The sequence below is a fragment of the Magnolia sinica genome, chromosome 7, assembly GCF_029962835.1.
Source record: "Magnolia sinica isolate HGM2019 chromosome 7, MsV1, whole genome shotgun sequence".
NCBI classification, from domain to species: domain Eukaryota; kingdom Viridiplantae; phylum Streptophyta; class Magnoliopsida; order Magnoliales; family Magnoliaceae; genus Magnolia; species Magnolia sinica.
Window position 1 is genome coordinate 1,048,540 of NC_080579.1, and position 18,649 is coordinate 1,067,188.

The 18,649-nt window shown below is 42.4% G+C and overlaps 1 protein-coding gene across 1 annotated transcript; it reads left to right on the forward strand.

Moving 5' to 3' along the window:
* The first annotated feature begins 7,002 nt into the window (after positions 1-7,002).
* LOC131251859 (pterocarpan synthase 1-like) lies at positions 7,003-7,632 on the forward strand. The gene has a single exon (XM_058252852.1). It carries the CDS (start codon positions 7,003-7,005, stop codon positions 7,630-7,632), a length of 630 nt encoding a protein of 209 aa, XP_058108835.1.
* Positions 7,633-18,649: the final 11,017 nt, after the last annotated feature.

The following is an 18,649-nucleotide window of genomic DNA, read 5'->3' on the forward strand; positions in this document are numbered from 1 at the left end:
TCGCTGTTGTAACCGTGTATTACTTCACGAAATGGGCCGAGGCTGAGCCATCGACAAAAATAACCGAACAGAAGATCATTGATTTTGTGTGGAAGAACAATGTCTGTCGGTTCGGAGTACCCCAGACCATTGTTACCGATAATGGAAAACAGTTCGACAATAAGAGCTTTCGTGAAATGTGTGACAACCTCGGGATCAGAAATGTGTACTCATCGCCCCACCATCCTCAAACGAACGGACAGGTTGAGGCAGTCAACAAGATCATCAAACAGCATCTTTGGACCAAACTCGACCGAGCCAAAAGAGCATGGGCTGAAGAACTCTTAAAAATATTGTGGGCATATCGAACTATAGCTCGAACCGCCACAGGAGAAACTCCTTTCTCCCTTGCTTATGGCTCGGAAGCCGTCACTCCGGTCGAGATCGGGTTACCTTCAGCCCGAGTCAGTTCGTTTAACGAAGAGGATAATGAACAACTCTTAGCACTCGGACTCGATCTTGTGGACGAACAAAGAGAAAGAGCTCGGCTACGTATGGGAGCTCGGCAACGAAAGGTAACTCGGTTCTATAACGCCCGAGTCAAGGTCAGACGTTTTCGAGTTGGGGACATGGTTCTCCGAAAGACGTTCCTTAATACAAAGGAAGTTGGCTCAGGTACACTGGGACCCAACTGGGAAGGACCCTATATCGTCTTAGCCACCATTCGACCGGGGATGTATCAGTTGGAAGACCTAACCGGACGACTACTACCTCATCCGTGGAATGCCGAGCATCTAAAAATCTATTACCCCTAAAGTCGGCACGACAAAACAATGAAAAAGGCTCGAAAATAACATGCATGTAAACTGAGTAAAAAATGAATAAAATGAAATTGAGCATATTCATTTATCAGTATGTTACATCGAGTTATATCTTGCTTCAGCATTACATCGTTAGACTAGAAAAGGGTTAAGGAAAAAAGAAAGATCGGCCACAACGTGCGAATCTCTTCTTTGGTTAATACTATTCTTGAGCTTGCTCGGAGCTAGTGTGAGTGTCAAAAATGGAGCCGATGATGGTACCAAAAATCGAGCTACGAAACTATCAAGGGTCACTCAGAATGACCTCTGGAGCTTAATCCGCTTCAGACTTGGCCCCGGTACCACCCACAGCATCATCAGACTCAGCCGCTTCAGTTGCCGGATCCTCGGAAGGCCCTTCCTCGAATCTCGAGAGATCAAGGTCGGGAAAAAACTGCTTTACCACTTGGATGCAAGCTTTGTACCTGCTCGCTTATAAGCGATCCCTCTCATCTTCAAACTCTAGAGATTTAAAGAAGTCTTTTACAACCTTCTCTCCTGCCTCTCTCTTAGCCACCTCAAGCGCTGCTTTTGTATCGGCCTTCAGCCGAGCTAGCTTCTCCTCAGAGGCATCACGAGCTAGGCGGAGTTGCCGACTCTCATCAAGGGCTCCCTTTAGCAGCTGAGCCATCCGAGCACATTCAGCTCTAACATCTTCAGTCGCCTTCTGAGCCAAGCTCAACTCACCAGTCAAATGGCCGACCCAAGTTGAGGTAATCTCAAGTTGAGCCTCTGCCTCTGCTGCCCGTTTTCGAGCCGCTTCGACGTCCGCCACATGTTTCTGGGCCTTCTCAACCTTGGTCAAATCTACGCTGGCTCTCAGCAGGCAAGGAGCGAGCTACAAAAAAAAATGAAGTCCGGTTAAAGCCGAAAGAGACAAGGAGCTAAATGATAAATTCGAAATCCTACCTAAAGCAAGACCTTTGCAGCATAGGAGAGTATCCGACTCCCGGGAGCTTCAAAGATGGAAGCGAATTCCTTTTCACTCCCGGTAGAAATCGCCCAAGGAACCATGTTTGCCACGGCCCGACAGAAGGATGATTGCTCATGTGGAGCCGACTCCTCCCTTGAACTCTCTCCTCTCCGCTCATCTCTTCGCCCTGAGACCCGTTCTGCAACAGGTCCTGGCTCAAGAGTTGCCCAGGACTCTACCGGAACGTCCTCCGCCCCTCTTCGGGGTCAGAAAGATCGACGACAGTCGGGACGGCCGAAGTAGTAGCGACTGGGGTGGAAAGCTCCGCGATGGAGGGAGTAGTTTTCGCCTTCTTTGGAGGCCGAGGCTCTGACAGAAGCACTGACCAACGAGGAGCCTTCAACTTCGACGATGGCCTTAGAAGGGGTCGAGCTTCAGTCATTTCTGTGTCGGATAAAACGCAGAGTCAGAAAAATTCAAGAAGGATGTGCCTGAATAATGCAAGGATACCTATTACGGATGAATCCAAGCCCGAAAGAAGAAGATGCTCCGGTTGTAAGAGAGACTTCCAAGACCTATCTTCCGGGCTCAATGTCCACAGGTCTCTGATCCGAGCTAAAGCGTTGGCTGTTGGCTTCGATTTTTTCTTGAAAATATTTGCAGAATACGTTCAGTCAAACTCAAGAGAATTTTATCAAGACAAAACGAGAAAAAAAGGCATGCCAAGTTACCTGCTTTAGAGAACACCCGGGGAACGAGAGGTTCGAACAGCCTAGGCTCGGCAGTTTCCCAGTGACCGCATGCCCAGAACCACCTCTCTCTCCAGTGCTTGTTAGAGGTAGGAGGGTCGGTTATCAAAGAGCCACCCTTGTTCCGCCAAACGCTCAAAAATTACCAGCCGGGCTGCGAAGTGTTCAGCCAAACTTAGTATAGATAGAGGAACTCGTCCATGGTCAGTGGGGGCTGCTCTGCCTCAGCCCACAACACTGCACATCCAAACAAGTTCCTCCACCCATTCGGGACTATCTGCCAAGGAGCAATTCTGAGCCGGAAAGAAAATCCCGAATAATGGGTTGTAAGGGCAGACGCAAACCACATTGCATGGTAACTTGAAAAATTGCGACCATCCTAGGAAGGGGATGGTCGGGCAATTCATTCAGAAGCGGAAGTTGAAGAATTACTAAGTCGGGAACATGATACCCTTCTTGGATCCTATCCAAATCTGTCTCAGTCAAAACTGAGGGAACTGGCCCCTTCTATTCGTCTCTGACCCCTCACTCTCGGCAGCCTCTCCTTCTTCAGCTGCCGACTCAGCAAACTGAGCCGATCTCCGTAGGGGAACCGACTCAGTGGTTCCCTCAAACTCGGCTCTCACCGGTCTCCTGGGAAGAGCCGACTCAGAGGTTCCTAATTCTTCTTCCTCTTCTTCTAAGTCATCCCTAGGGAAAAAAGGGGTAGGCCTGCCCGGGGCATGTCTCGAGACAGAGGGACTCTCTGTAGCAGGGCGTTCCGTTGGAATCCCACTGGACATCCTAGCGGTGAGATGGAAAGCCTCATTGGCGCTCATCGCCATCTCCGCTAGTAAGGAAGGCGATTCCGAAACATTCCAAAAATGCTCCGTTTTGCCCTCATCACCAGAAATCCCCTCCTGGGGACTTGAAGGGTGCATTATCACTAAATGTCGAAAAGAAAAGGGAGAAAGAGAGGACTCACCAGAAAGATGAAAAGCACACAGTTGATAAAGAAGAAAGAAAGCAAGGACGGAGAAGAATGACAGATCGCAAGCATAATAAAGAAGGAAGAAGAGAGAATGGAAGAAAATGAAATCAAGTGGGCAGACGAAAGTACGAAAGTCGATTCCGCTCCTCCTTTTATAGCCGAGCCACGTGGCAGTAACATTTAAGGAGGAGTCGAATCGACGCCTGCTTCGACTCCCACGCCCGACGCGTGGCGCACGCTGACTGACGCAAGTAACGTCTTCGCCACGTGTCTGACGCTCATAAGCGGACGAAATGACTTGACGGCTGTCCGCTTGTGTGACCTCGAGTAATGATCCGTCGCACGTCAAGAACGACACAAGAAGCAATAAATGCCCCATCATAACCTCGGTCTGCAATGCATTACTCCTTAGTGCCGATATAACTGAAACAAGGAGTAGGGGGCTTACTGTTGGGAAAAAATATGACAAGTCCGGAGACTCGGTTATGGAATAGACCAACTCTACTGAAACTGTCTGAGGGATCTGAGCCAATAGTTCGGATCGAGATAAGATAAAGCCTAAAGGAGAGACTTGCTCGGATTTATGGGAAATGAATCCCGACCGAAGTTGAGAGAGTCGAAAGCCTTAGGTAAGTATAAGACACATCAAGTTGACTTGGTTAACGAGACAACAATGTCTAAAGGGACCTATTAAAGGCCCTAAATCAAAAAGCCACCTGACCGATTATGAAACTGACCTATGTATGGTTGGTTGTGGTATCGGCTATCGAATAGAAGAAAAACATCGGTCCTGAACCGACTCGGTTTCGTTCGACAGTCGGCAAAAAGCCTCCTTTGTAAACCAGATGAGATTACGAATCTATTGAGATCGAGCCAAACAAAGGAGAGACGGTGTAATCTTAAACACCGTCCTGAGAATCTTGTAAAAGGATTTCCGATCCCGGAAACCTCGGGATCGGGAAGTATCTGTAAACAAAACATCACCAAAATCAGATCTCCCAGAAAATAATGTGAGAATCCTTTTACACTGGGATCTCCCACTCCTATAAAAAGAGGGCTCTCCAGGATTAAAGGTACGCAAGAAAAATCCTAAGAGACTCTTCTTCCTGAGCCCTTATTAATTTAAGCATCGGAGGATCCCGGCTCAAGCTAGGGTCTCTCTTTCTCCCTCATTGTGTTGCAAGTCGAAGTATAGGAAGAGGTCGACCCAATTTTTCGCTTCAACATATATATATATATATATATATATATATATATATATATATATATATATATATATATATATATATATATATATATATGAGAAACATTATAGAGGGAGGACATTTAGAAGACAAAAACTAGACTAAGGAGGAGGTACAGAAAAACAATCATAAACAAGTGGACCTGGTAAAAAAACAAAAAAAAAAGGCACCTGTCTTCCGAGGATGAGGTACAGATACCTTCCTCCGCTATGTGGTCTATTATGACATGCGGCAGGAAAGAAAGCAGTGGGGAATGTGCACGGCAGCAATTACTGTGAGCGCAGTCGTGTGAGATATTATTCCAATGAAAACCGAGAGGCATGTACTGTGCACTGGCCAGTTTTCATTGTTTTGTTCTTGTTATTATTGTAAGTGGGGTGCATTGATTGGAGAGGTTGGACGTTATACACATACAATGTGGGGCCGCAAAAGTCTCAACTTTCTCTATATTCTAAAGGAAAGATAAAAGAAGGCATTTTTCTAATTTCATACCTCAAATAGCTCATCTTGTAGTTTCAAATCTTTGGGCAACGTACAAGTTTTGAATTTTGCGGTACATATCCCAATAGTTTTTAGATATTTTATTTTCAGTACTGAATGTTTCTTTTTTTCAAAATATTCGAAGAAAGTCAAAAACTATATAAAGCTGTCCTGAAAATCTCAGGTTGAGAAATTGCCAAGAGAGCGAGACTTTTGCTTTGACTACATAAAGCTGTCCTGAAAATCTCAGGTTCTGAGGAGGTACAGAGAAACTATCATAAACAAGTGACCTACAAAAGTCACTGAGTTGTAATTTGACTAGATCCTGGATCAGCCAGGACGAGTCACCGAGTCGTTGTTTATTACTTCTCCATGTGTGCTGTCATGATCCACTCGGCCAGACTATCATGAATATTCCCTGGCCCAAGAACAAGGCCGGTCCATTCATCAGGTGGGCCGCACTTGTATTGAAATAATGATTGATCACAAAATTTATCAATGGTGGTTAACCTGATGAGTGGGCCAACAGATTTCTGGCAGGGCACTTTACATGGTAACCCCACTAATGAATGGCCAGGATCTATCACACATGTACAATGCCCTGAAGCCCTTATGGGAAGATTACGGTTCCAACTGCCTGCATGCAAAAAGCAACTCTGATATTAAACTCTCCTTATCTGGGAGAGTTTGAAGGATGATATCATTCAAAATTAGATGATCAGGAGCGGTTCTTAGTTTAGATGTATCAGGAACCAAAAATTTACTGCTTATTTAATTAAATGATCATTGGAGGGTGAATATCTATTAGACAGTTAAGAATCTAATGGTCTAAATTCAACAAACAAGTACTGTCTGCGAATCAGAGATTAGGATCTTCCAAACAATCTGATTTTTAGACTGTAACTTTAAGACGGTGAATTTCCACAGTTTAATTTGTTTAAATAGGGTAATTTATTCCATGTACAATTTCTGGGTGCCTTTGTATCAAGCGTCATATGCTTTCAGAGTATCATAAAACTTGCCAATATCTTATACGTGCAACAGTGTAAGAAGAACGTAGTCTGCGAGTGCACGTGTATTGAGCATTACAATCTCGCCATGATTTATATTTTTTTATTGGGATTTTTCGCACCTGCCCAACCCCACCAACCGCAGGGAACCCTTCCCATCATCCATTCAGCAGAAGGGAATTGGGTGGTGACCCCAATCACTTCATCACTTATCAAATCCAAAAGAATTACTTTGTAAGTGGAGAGTAAAAATTTATTAGGATCTCTCTTGGTATGTGTCTCACATCCAAGCTATATAACAGATGCACGCCAACATTATTATTAGACTAACCAAAAATAAGATGGATCCAATCATAAAGTATGCTAACCCATAAAAACTAATACACGTTATTCTCGATTTTCACTATATTTTAAAGGGAAAAACGAATGAGGCATTTTGTAATTTAATCTCTCAAAAAGCACAGTTTCCTTTGGAAATTTACGGTAAATATGTATCCCAATATTGTTTTAGATATTTTATTTTCAGTGAATATCTTTTTTCCCATAATATGCTGAGAAAAACAAGAACTATGTAAAACTCTCTTGAAATACTTGAGCTGAGAAATTGATGGGAGACCCAGATTTGCCACTATGGCACCAACAAAAAGCCAATTACCCTCAACTACTATGCCCCACGAGAGGCACGGTTGGGATCATGCGAAAAAAAATGCTGCCATGTGGGCCCCACCCACTAATAGTTGTGATGCAAGGATTGTACTTCAACCACTATAAATAGGCCATTTCTCTTTACTACTACGATGTCAAGTGGCTTTGTAGCACTGCTTCAAATGGCTCAAACCACACCAAAGATATGGGTTTCGGTACTGATTTTCTTGCTCATAACCACTGTGGGCAGCTTGGAAGCCAAAGACACAAGGATGGAAGAGACCAACATGGTGTTCTACATGCAAGACTGGGAGACGGGCCCGAACGCGACTGGAGTCTGGATTGCCGGACTTAATGGCATTGGTTCACTTCCAACAAGTTTCGGGACCATCGTGGTGTTCAACGACGCAATCACCGTAGACGTTGATCGGCACTCAAAGCAGATAGGACGAGCGCGAGGTATATTTGTTGCATCGGCCTTGGACGGGACCGCTGCACAATTCATGTTCTCGATCTGGTTCACCGATGGAGAGTACAAAGGGAGTACGCTACAGATACAAGGTTTGGAGATCTACTTCACCGAGGATAAGGAGTTGGTGGCGCGTAGGGAGCTGTCAGTGGTCTCTGGGACGGGCTTGTTCCGATATGCAAGGGGCTACGTCGTGTTCGAAAATGCCTTCGTGGACGTTCCCAACTTCAATACCGTGTTCAAGCTGACTGTCACTGTTCGCCATTATACCGATGAGTTCATGACTCTGCCCGATCTGTCTGAAATCTACTAGTTTAATGAGTTCACATGTTCCATGTGCTTTGTGCTTGCTATCTCTACTTAAACCATGTATGGTGTTTTAAAATCCTACAATAAGTATTAAATATTTCTGCTTCTCTTTTTATTTGTATGTTTAATTATATTTGCAATCCAAGCCATATAGGTCCTTTGGCTTGGATGAAAGGTTAGGCAAAAAATTAGGTTGTTTTTCAACTCAAGTGAGCCCTGATGAAAATCAAGGGTGAGCGATTTGCCCTAAGTTATGGGTGAGGCTGATTTTTTCACTCTGGGGGTTCATGAGGTGGCACATGAATGGATGGATTATATGTCATCGACAAATCACATGGGATGGGTTTTCAAAGCATTCTCACGGAAATCCATTTTTAGGAGAATTTTTCTATTAAAAAAGAGATAATGGCATATAGATGTCTATGTATTGGTTGAATATATTCCAAAAAGAGAAAAGTCTAACTTTTAAATTCTTTTCAAATATAGTTCAAAAACAATTATCTTAACCCTGTCTAGCTGCTTTCACTTAATCCGGTTTGTCATATTTGAAAAAGATCAGTATGCCGTCTTTAGCCCTTTAAGTCCCGGGGATGCGGATTTGCTAGCTACTGATAATATCTTGCTACTAAAGTAACATCACCAAATTCTATGGACCCCACCATGATGTATGTGTTGTATCCATACGGTCCATCCATTTTGAGAGATCATTTTAGGGCATGAGATAAAAAAATGAGGTAGGTTCAAAGCTCAAGTGGACTCCACCATATAAAATAATAGGGATGGAATACCTACCATTAAAAACTTCTTGGGGGCCACGGAAGTTTTAGGGTGTTAACTTATTAACCGATTGGATCCCAAATAAGCAACATGGTGGGTCTTAGGAAGGTTTCAACAGTTGGGGTCATTGTCCCCACTGTTTTTTGTGATAGGGTCTACTTGAGCTTTGAATCTTTCTCACCCTTTGGCTCATGACTCAAAATGATCTTTTCAAATAAATGAAATCATGATTTGGTGGTCAGAAGGCTTGGGGCTGAGCGGGTCCATTTCCTTTGCGACGATCCCTAGAGAGGGAAATGGCCTGGCCGATGGCTTGGCTAGGGAGGGCGGTCAGAAGCAGGTTGCCAGAGTTACTGAAGATGCAAAGGATCTGTCTCCTCATGTTCGTGGCCTCCTTTTTCTTGACAGAGTAGGCCTTGGCTCTGTTAGATCTTCCCTTTCTTAGTTCCTGCTGCCCTTTGCCGGAGCTCGGTTTTAGTATAGTGGGAGGATCCAGTCTGTTCAGTGAGGCAAGGGGCGCCCTGTTCAGTGTTTGCTGAGCTGCCGGTTTTGTAATTAGCATTATACGATAGGTGTGGCCCTCCATTTTTGTCCGGCCATGCCCGAAGGGCTGTACAAATTTGTTTCGATGTTGAATGAACCTTGTGGCAAGAGTCCACTTAAAAAAAAAAAAAAAGAAAAAAAAAAGAAAAGAAAAAAAGAAATCATGATTTGGTGAAATTGAGGCATTTCATCATGGGCATTAAGGAATTTGGAACCATTATCTTAAGATAGCTAGCATTCCGCATAAATTATCATTTCAGTGTATAGAATTTTTCAGTACTTTTTTTTTTCTCAAGAGGGGTCACGCCCCTATATTTTGATAATATGAACAGGGGATGCACAAGTCAGACTTTCAGGTGGGCACCACAAAAAACACCGGGCCTCACCTACATTGTATAGAATTTTTCAGTACTTTATTTATTAAAATGACATGCATATATAGAAGCAGCAGGAGATCCAGAGACATCCTAGGAAATCCTAGTAAATATAAATAAATCCATCCTTATAACCATGTATAGTATGTAAGGATAATATAAGAAGATTTGAAAGACTAGTGCTATCACTAGTCTCAGAGCTTCTACCATGCTCAATTCTAGCTATGCATCAGTTCAATGGTGTCTCATTTTTCACTTATTATTACGGTCGCTAACTTGTCTAAGTCGACTCAAACTTGGTTAGAAATGGTAAAAGACTGTACCATGAGTCAAAAACCCCTTTCGCCCCATACACAGACAAGTTGGGTTAATTTACCTTAGACAAGTTGCAATTCAACTGGAACCTAAACCAGCCGGGACGAGTCACTGAGTACAAAACAATGCATGCATGTTATACTTCTGTCTGTTACTTCTTTGTGTTGTTATTATGATCCACTTGGACCACCATGAATATTCCCTTACCCAAGAATTAATAAGGCCGGTCCATTCATCAGGCGGGTCGATTTGTATGGAAAAGATGGGTGGCCACAGTGGCTGACCTGGTGAGTGGGCCAATAGATTTCTGATAGGGCTCTTAACATGGTAGCCTACCCGATGAATGACCAAGATCTGTCACAAATGTATATACCATGCTTTGAAGTCCTTGATGGGAGGATTATGGTTCCAACTGCTTGCATGTAAAGAGCAACTTGGATATTAAATTCTCTAAAAATTTTAATACTGTGGTGGAGTTTGAAGGATGCTACGCAAGCACTTGGATGTATCATTTCTAATTATAGTTCTTAGTTTAGATTTATTAGGAACCAAAAATTAGTGCTTATATATTTGATTAATTGACCATTGGACTGATGGATATCTATTTGACAGTTAAGAATGAAAAATATCTATTGGTCTGAATTCAACAAGCAACTGTCTACGAATCACAGGTTGGGATTGTTCAAAGAATCTCATTTTCAGACCATAACTTTTAAGTCGTGAAGGCCACAGTTTAATCTGTTTAACTTGGGTAAATTTATTCCACATGTATCAAGCGTTATGTGCTTCCTCAGTATGATATAACTCGCCGGTATCTTATGCTTAAAACAGTCGAAGAAGAACGTGGTCCTCGAGTGGATGCGTACCGTGCATTACAATATCATGGAGCTAGCATCAAGGTCTTCTCATAAATTTTTTGCCTTAAGAGTCATGAATCATGATTTTGATTTTTTTTATTGGGATTTTTCTCACCTTCCCAACCCCACCAATCACATAGAACACTTCCCATCATTCATTCAGTTGACCATTGGGCAATACAACAACAAATAAATAGACCGTTGTAGTCTCTGTGCACCTGGAAAGGATTAGGTGGTGAACCCAACCACTTAGGTAAGTGATATTGGGCGCTGTGGCACCCACCGTGATGAATGTGTTTTTATCTATGCCGTCTATCCATTTTATTTGCTCATTTTAGGGCAATTGGAGAGTAATGGTGGCGGAGATAAGATTTGTAGGATAAGATGGGATATTCCAAGAGAATTAAGAGGGCAGATGGCTATGGGCAATGCTAGAATTGGGTTCAATGGTTGGTACTAATCGGTTTTTTTGAATAGTCATGGGATGTGATGCGTTTCTTTGTTTCCTTTGATTTTGGTTATGTGAGGTTGGACATTGTTGTATGAAAAAAAAAAAAAAAAACCTTGACAAAAAAAAAGATGAAAAAAAAATAATAAAATGATCTAGTTTACTAAGACGGTCTATGGTTCGAGTCTGTATAACCTTATACTTTTTTATATGGTGGGTTCCAATGGAAAAAGAAGAAGAAGAAGAAGAAGAAGCTCATTTTAGGGCATGAATCCGAAAGTAAAGCAAATGAAGCCTGAGTGGACCACACCACAGGAGATAGTGATAATTGAACGCCCACCATTAAAATGTTGCTGGGGCCAGAAATGTTTTGGATCAAGCTGATACTTGTGTTTTCCCTTCAACCAGGTCTGTGTGACCTTATCAACAGGTTGTATGGCAAATAAACATTAATGGTGGGTATTATTATCCCCACTGTTTCCTAGAGTATAGTCCACTTGAGCTTCAGATCTGCTTCATTTTTATGCTCATGCCCTATAATGAATTGGCAAAACGGATGTATCATGTGGATATAAAATGGATATATCATGTGGATATAAAACATATACATCAAGGTGGGCTCTGCAGTGCCCACCATTTGTTAGAGTCACCTCCCAATCCACTTCTGGCAATTGCTGTCCACTACACGGGTCACACCTTAGTGGGTGTTTCTCTGACTTGGGGCTCACCTTGATGTATGTGTTGTGATCCACACTATCCGTGACCTTTTGCATCTCATGTTAGGGTTTGTCGCAAAAATGAAGCAGATCCAAATCTCAAGTAGATCACACAGTAGGGATTGAGCCCAAGTTTTGGATCAAGCTGATATTTCTATTTTCCCTTCAACCAAGGTCCTTGTGGTCTTATCAACAGGTTGGACGGAAAATAAACATATCAGTGGGCCGTAGGAAGTCTTTTAATGTTGAGCGTTCAATGACCACTGTTACCTTACAGTGTGTTCCACTTGAAATTGGATCTACTTAATTTTGGGACCATGCCCTAAAATGAGCTGCAAAAGCTGATGGACGGCATGAATATGCAATGTATAGGCCCACGGTTAGGGAAATACCAGCTAACATGCTACCCGGTACGATGTTTCATACCCATGCAATAAAAAAATTGTACATGTGGCATGCATGCCACTCAACTGTAACTGGCGGAATGAGTGAGTTTCTGGATATGGTAAATGATACTGGTCTCATTGACATGGGCTTTTCTGGGTCTCAATTCACCTGGTGTAATAACAGAGCTGGTAGAAGCCATCGGTGGGCCAGGCTAGATAGAATGTTCTCCAATTAATGTGGACTGGCAACACGCCTTCCCAGCATCAACAGTAAATCATCTCTCTCGTGCCCACTTTGACCACTCCCCTTTGCTCCTTATGCTCCAACAAGATCCAATGAAGTTACCCCACCCCTTTAGATTCCAGCGAATGTGGACCGTTCACGAAGACTTCATCAAAGTTGTCTCAGATTGCTGGAACAATGAAGTAACTGCCACCCCTATGTACAAATTCCATATCATGATGAAGATCCTCCAGTCTAAGTTGAGAATTTGGAACTCAGAAGTTTTTGGAGATGTTATTAAAAAAGTACAGGAAGCTGAGCAAGAAGCAAATAGAGTTGAAAACGACCTCCTCTCATCTCAGTCAGATGCCAACCAAATCAAGCTCCACAAGGCCCTGACCAATCTGAAAAAAGCCAAGCTACAAGAGGAAATATTTTGGAAGCAGAAGTCAAGGAACCAATGACTAAAAGAGGGTGATAGAAACACGAGATTCTTCTATAATTCCTTCCTAGTAAAGCGCAGAAATCTGGCCATATCTAAGTTGAAGACTATCACGGGCGAGGATATTGAGACTATGGAAGAGATTGGAGCGGAAGCAGAAAAGTACTTCAATCATCTTTTTTCAACTCAAGGCAACTCCTCCAATCAGCAGATCCTCAGCTCCATTCCGAGGTTGGTTGATGACCACATAAATACATTTCTATTGAGACCTCTTACTCTAGAGGAGGTCAAGCTTGCGGCTTCGTCAATCCCGATTGATAGCGCCCTGGGACCTGATGGCTTCGGCGCAACTTTCTTCTCTTCTTGTTGGGATATCATAAGCTCGGATCTCTTTGAAGCTGCCAAGGATTTCCTGAATGGAGGTCCAATTCCCAAAGCCTTCCAGTGCACTCAAATTTGCCTCATTCCAAAGAAGAAGAACCCTGCTACCATCACAGACTTCCAACCCATCAGCTTATGCAACTGCATCATGAAGATATTATCTAAAATCATAGTTTCCAGGTTGTCCCATACCCTCCTAAAAATTATCTCCCAAGAGTAAGGGGCTTTTGTCAAAAAGCGACTAATATCTGAAAACATATCATTAGCTCGTGAGATGGTTCAGAAGATTGATCGGAAAGTTTTCGGGGGTAACTTCATCATTAAGTTAGACATGAAAAAGGCTTATGACCGGTTGGAATGGAACTTCATCACTCAGGTCCTCCAAAATTTTGGCTTAAATCCGCAATGGATCTCTCAGTTAGAACGATGCTGGAAAGAGGTTTGGTTCTCCGTTCTTATTAATGGTAGGAGCTTTGGTTTCTTCAAAGCCAGCAGAGGGATAAGACAAGGTGATCCTTTATCTCCATTCATTTTCATCATTGCAACGGAAGTTCTCAGTCGAGGCTTCTCCAACTTCTTCACATCTGGGGCATGTCAACCATATCGCCTCCCCCATCCTTGGCCATCCATTACCCATCTTTTTTACATTGATGATGTTATCCTTTTCCTCAATGGTAGGTTATCCAATGTTCGGAAAATTCTTCAATTTCTCGAGGGTATGAAACCTCTTCAGGCCAAAAGGTTAATGCTTCCAAGATGGTCTTCATTGCCCCAAAGAAAACCTCTAGTCGAAAGGCTCAGCGGCTAACCAATCTCACTGGATTTAATCGAGTGTTCCTCCCCATCACTTACCTGGGTGTCCCTTTATCTAAAGGAAGAGTCAGGACCTCCATGTTGCAGCCGATCATCTAGAAGATTATCAATGGAATTGAGGGCTGGAAGGCAAAATTTCTGAACCCGGCTGCCAAACTGACGCTTTTCAAGCATGTTTTAACAAGCATACCTGTTCACCTCCTCTCCGCTATCAACATTCCGAAGTCCATCAGCAATTCCCTCAATCGGGCCTTTGCCAATTTTTTCTGGGGCAACTCCGACAAGGGGAATAAGAGGCATTGGTCTAAATGGTCGCAATTATGCTCCCCTATCGGAGAAGGTGGTCTGGGAATAAGGCTCATTGAGGATGTCATGTTCGTCTTTAGAATTAAGATGTGCTGGAACCTTTTACAGAGCAAATTCCTCTGGGCAACTCTCATCTCAGCTAAGTACTTCTGGAAGCTAATCTTCAAAAGAGGAGCAATCAGTTCGGTCTCCTCCCCAGGTTGGAACGATCTTCTCCAAGCTCTTCCCTTCACTCTTCTTCATTCCAAATGGCTCATTGGTGATGGAAAAATCAATATCTGGACTCACAATTGGTCGGGATGTGGCCTGTTAGCAGGCGTGATAGAGAGAATGGTCCCACCTCCTCTTCTTTTAGCAACCATCAGCAACTTCAACCCCAATGTTGGCAGATGGAAGCTCTCAGACATCCATGCCTTCATCTCTCCATTAGCAGCGCATTCAATTTCTGGCTCCTGGGTAGCCCTGTCAAACTGTCCAGACAACCTCATCTGGGACCTATCTTCATTAGGCTGTTTCACTCTGCATTCAGCTTGGGATGCAGTCAGGACCCACCATGCTGAAATCGCATGGTCCAAATGGATATGGCACAAGCTCCTTCCTTCGAAAATCTCGATCTTTTCTTGGAAAGCCTTTCAAAGAGTTATTTCGGTCGACTCAGCGGTGCAGAGATTCGGTGTCTCCATTGCTTCTCGCTGTGAATGCTGCAGGTTTCCTCCTTCCAGCCTATCATTTTCCTCCTCCTCTCCTACGGTTTCGTCACGCTGCGATTGGCCTTCCCCCCAAGACTCCTCTGCTCTCGGCCTTCCTCAGTCCCAACAGCCCAATGCTTAGCCCACTGCATAGACAGGAGGAGCAGAGGAGTCCATTGACCACCTTTTCAGTCAGGGACTGATTGCCAGGAAGGTATGGGACCATTTTCACAAACTATTTGCCATTCCTTTCATCCCCAACCAACCCATCCTCCCCCATCTCCGGCAGTGGATCTCAGCGGCTAGCAATCAATCTCATTTCTCCATTCTTACTGGTCTCCTCCCAAGCCTAATCATATGGGAAATGTGGCTTAGTAGAAATGCTACCTGGTTCAAGGGCCACTCCATGTCGGATAATTCCATCATCTACAGAGTGTCATGCTGGCTGAGAGAGATCGGTTTGTCCATTGAAACAGAAGATAGGCTTCCCATGGCGTCAATCATCACTCTTCAGATCCTCCAAATCTATAGCCCCGAGTGTAAGTCCCACTCTCGTCAAATGGTCCAAGCCTCCTGTGGGCTGGCTAAAGTTAAACATCGATGGTTCATTCAGAAACAACCCGGGTATTAGCGAAGGAGGTGGAGTATGCAGAGACCACTCTGGTAGAATGATTTTTGCTTTCAGCCGGCAATATGGGGTGATCTCCAACATGGTGGCGGAAGCTTAGGCCTTGCTTGAGGGTTTAACCATCTGTTCAAACCTGGGCCTATCCAAGATTATTGTTGAATCAGACTCTGAAATAGTTGTTAATGCGGTTAAAGATCTGTCTGTTGCCTGCCCTTGGAGCATCTGGTACACCATGGGCGAAATTCATTCCAAAAGGCAACCCCTTAATCTCACCTTCACTCATATATTTTGTGAAGGTAATGTGGTGGCGGACGCGCTAGCCAGGTCAGCCAGTGAAGGTTGCCCCAATAGGATATATACGCACTCCTCCGGCCTTCCTAGGCTTATCAGAGGGATCTAAGTTCTGGACAACTCAGGACTTGGCTCCTTGCGAAGACCCTAACTTTTCTGTATATGGGCTGTAATTAGCTGACTTCAGGCCACCTATTGTCCCCTTTTGTGTCTTGCCTTTATAGGTTGATATGATAGGAGTGGTCTGAAACCTTTTATTCTGACCCTCCCGAAAGCCTGTACATGTTTCAAATCAATGAAATTCTAGTGGCATCGTCCCACTTTCCAAAAAAAATAAAAATAAAAAAATAAATAATTGTGGGACCAACCGTGGGTAGCTTGTTGAGGTAAAATCAGATTGACTGGGAGATCCTAACCTTTGATTGGTGGACATTTGTTAGTTGAATTCAGACCATTGACTACTTTTCATTTTGATTGTCCATTAGGTGCCCCTAAGCTTCTGCTTATGATCATTGTTTGGTTGTGAATTCGAGATATGACCCATCTCTAGTAGGGCCCACTACCTCGACGATTTAATTTAAGTTGCAGATACGCCACATGTGCAATTACTGTGAGTGTAGTCGTGTGAGATATCATTCCAATAAAAACTGAGAGGCATATACTGTGACTACTGGTCAGTTTTCATTGGTTGCATAAGTGGGGCCCATTGTTCAGTGATCCAAGCCATTAATATAATCAGCCTCACTGTGATTGTTCAGCCACAAGTGAGCCAAAAAATCAGACTGATCCAAAACAAAAGTGGGCCACGCCAATGGAAACAGTGGAGATGGTTGCACCTCAAAGAAAAGAAAAGAGGGGGATAGCTGCACTAACCATTGTGAGGTATTGTAAATTTCACCATATTTTCTTGATAAATAAAAATTGAATGATATTATGATGTTAATATAACTGATGATTTTCAAAATCTCAGCAATTTTTAATTTCACAAATTTATTATAAAATTATTACAATATTAATGTAAAATTTATTAAGATTTTTACAGAAAAATCTTCATAATTTCTAAATTTACTGGAGAAATGACTCTCCTTTTTGAGAAGAGAAATTATCAAACTACCTTTGTATATTGTTTTTCTTTAAAAGGTAATAAAGTCAGAAGATTTTAGTGCCCAAATGGTGATGACATTTAGCCTGTTATAGATATGCATCGAAAAACCTTTTATAATTGAATCACGTACAGCTGGTCTGAAGGTGCATTTTGATAATTTTAAATGGTGTATATTATTTTTCATGTTGTGGATCACTTTATGTAGATCTACTAAATTTTTTATTCATCTTAACATTATTGCAGAATGCATCTATTGGAAGGGTTGGATATCATATAAATATAACGTGGGCTACACTAACCAAAATCCTTTATCATATGTGTATTTTGATGTTTTTATGTGATGGATATTATTTTTTTTATGGTGTGGCTCACGTTATGTCTAGTTATATCTAATAAATGTTTTTTCTTCTGAACATTATGGCCAATTACATGTATTGAATGGGTTGGATATCATATAAATATCATGTGGTCCTTACAATTCTTCGTCGTAACATCTATTAGAAGAAAAAAGTGAGTATTATGGTAATTTCACACTTACTTCCTTGGCTTTTTTGCTTGGTAGAGGAGTTATCTCGTAAAATGCTAATCTTCAAGGAATTTTGTAGTAAAATTTAATTTTATTTAAATTATTCATTACATATTGACGCAGGGAAGGACGTGAGGTTGAGCACCGTCTTCGTCAAGGGAATAATTTTTCCGAATCCATCGAACTTCTCTAGACTCCTCACAGAGACTTCTCGAATTCAGAGAAAGAAAACAAACAAAATAGAAAATAAATTCTATAAAATTCGAAATTGATTGATGAATGAAATAAACGAGTTCACAACCCTTTAAATAGGGATACCAAGCAATGGAAGAGAAATCAGAAGCAAACTACAACTAAAACTCCTAGAATTCGCAACTTACTATAATTTATAAACTTACTATTTATAGAGGGTCATGATGTCTACTAGTGCGCAAGGTTTTCGGCCAAAAATAGTAAATATCGTATTTGGCCTCACCAAGCTGCTCTCCTAATTATTTTAAGCTCTTTTCACGTTAGGCATAACTCCTAAATCCCAACGAATGAAGATTTATGATGAAACGAAAACTTACTATTTATAGTAAAAATGGAATTAAAACGGGGAAACGACCATTGATCTGGGCGTATTTCGTAAATCCGGCTTGTGTAATCCGGCATAGCAGGATTGGGTGGCTAAAGTAGCTCGTTTTACCCGAAAATCATATATTTTACGTCAGGTAACTCATTCCGGATTGCGAGATACGCCCGATCTAAGGTTCGGCGGTCCGGATCACTTCTGTTGCTGACCGGGCCTTTTCTGATCCTCTTGGCCTTGAAATTGTCCGCGACCCGCTCTACGTCACATATGTAGCTATTTGTTTAAAAAATTTATTTATCATCTCACATTCAACCAGTCGAAGCCATCTTTTAAGTGTGAATGACATTCAGCCCGTCTGGTAGGTTGGCCAAATAATGAGGATAACCTAGTAAAAAAATCAACCACTTTGACTCATCGAGTGGGCCACGCTTTTATTTCTGTTGGATTCCAACATTATTATTAGACTAAATAAAAATAAGGAGTATCTAATAATTAGAAAGTTAGCCAATCCATAAAAAATAATATGCACCATTGAAAAACATTCAATTCAAGTGTAATCAAATACGATCAACTTGATGTTTTGTTCATGTTATCACTGTAGTTGGGGTGCATACATTGGAGAGGTTG

What these genes read in the sequence shown, in the direction of transcription:
- LOC131251859 (XM_058252852.1), top strand. Translation starts at nt 7,003, where the DNA reads ATGTCAAGTGGCTTTGTAGCACTGCTTCAAATGGCTCAAACCACACCA.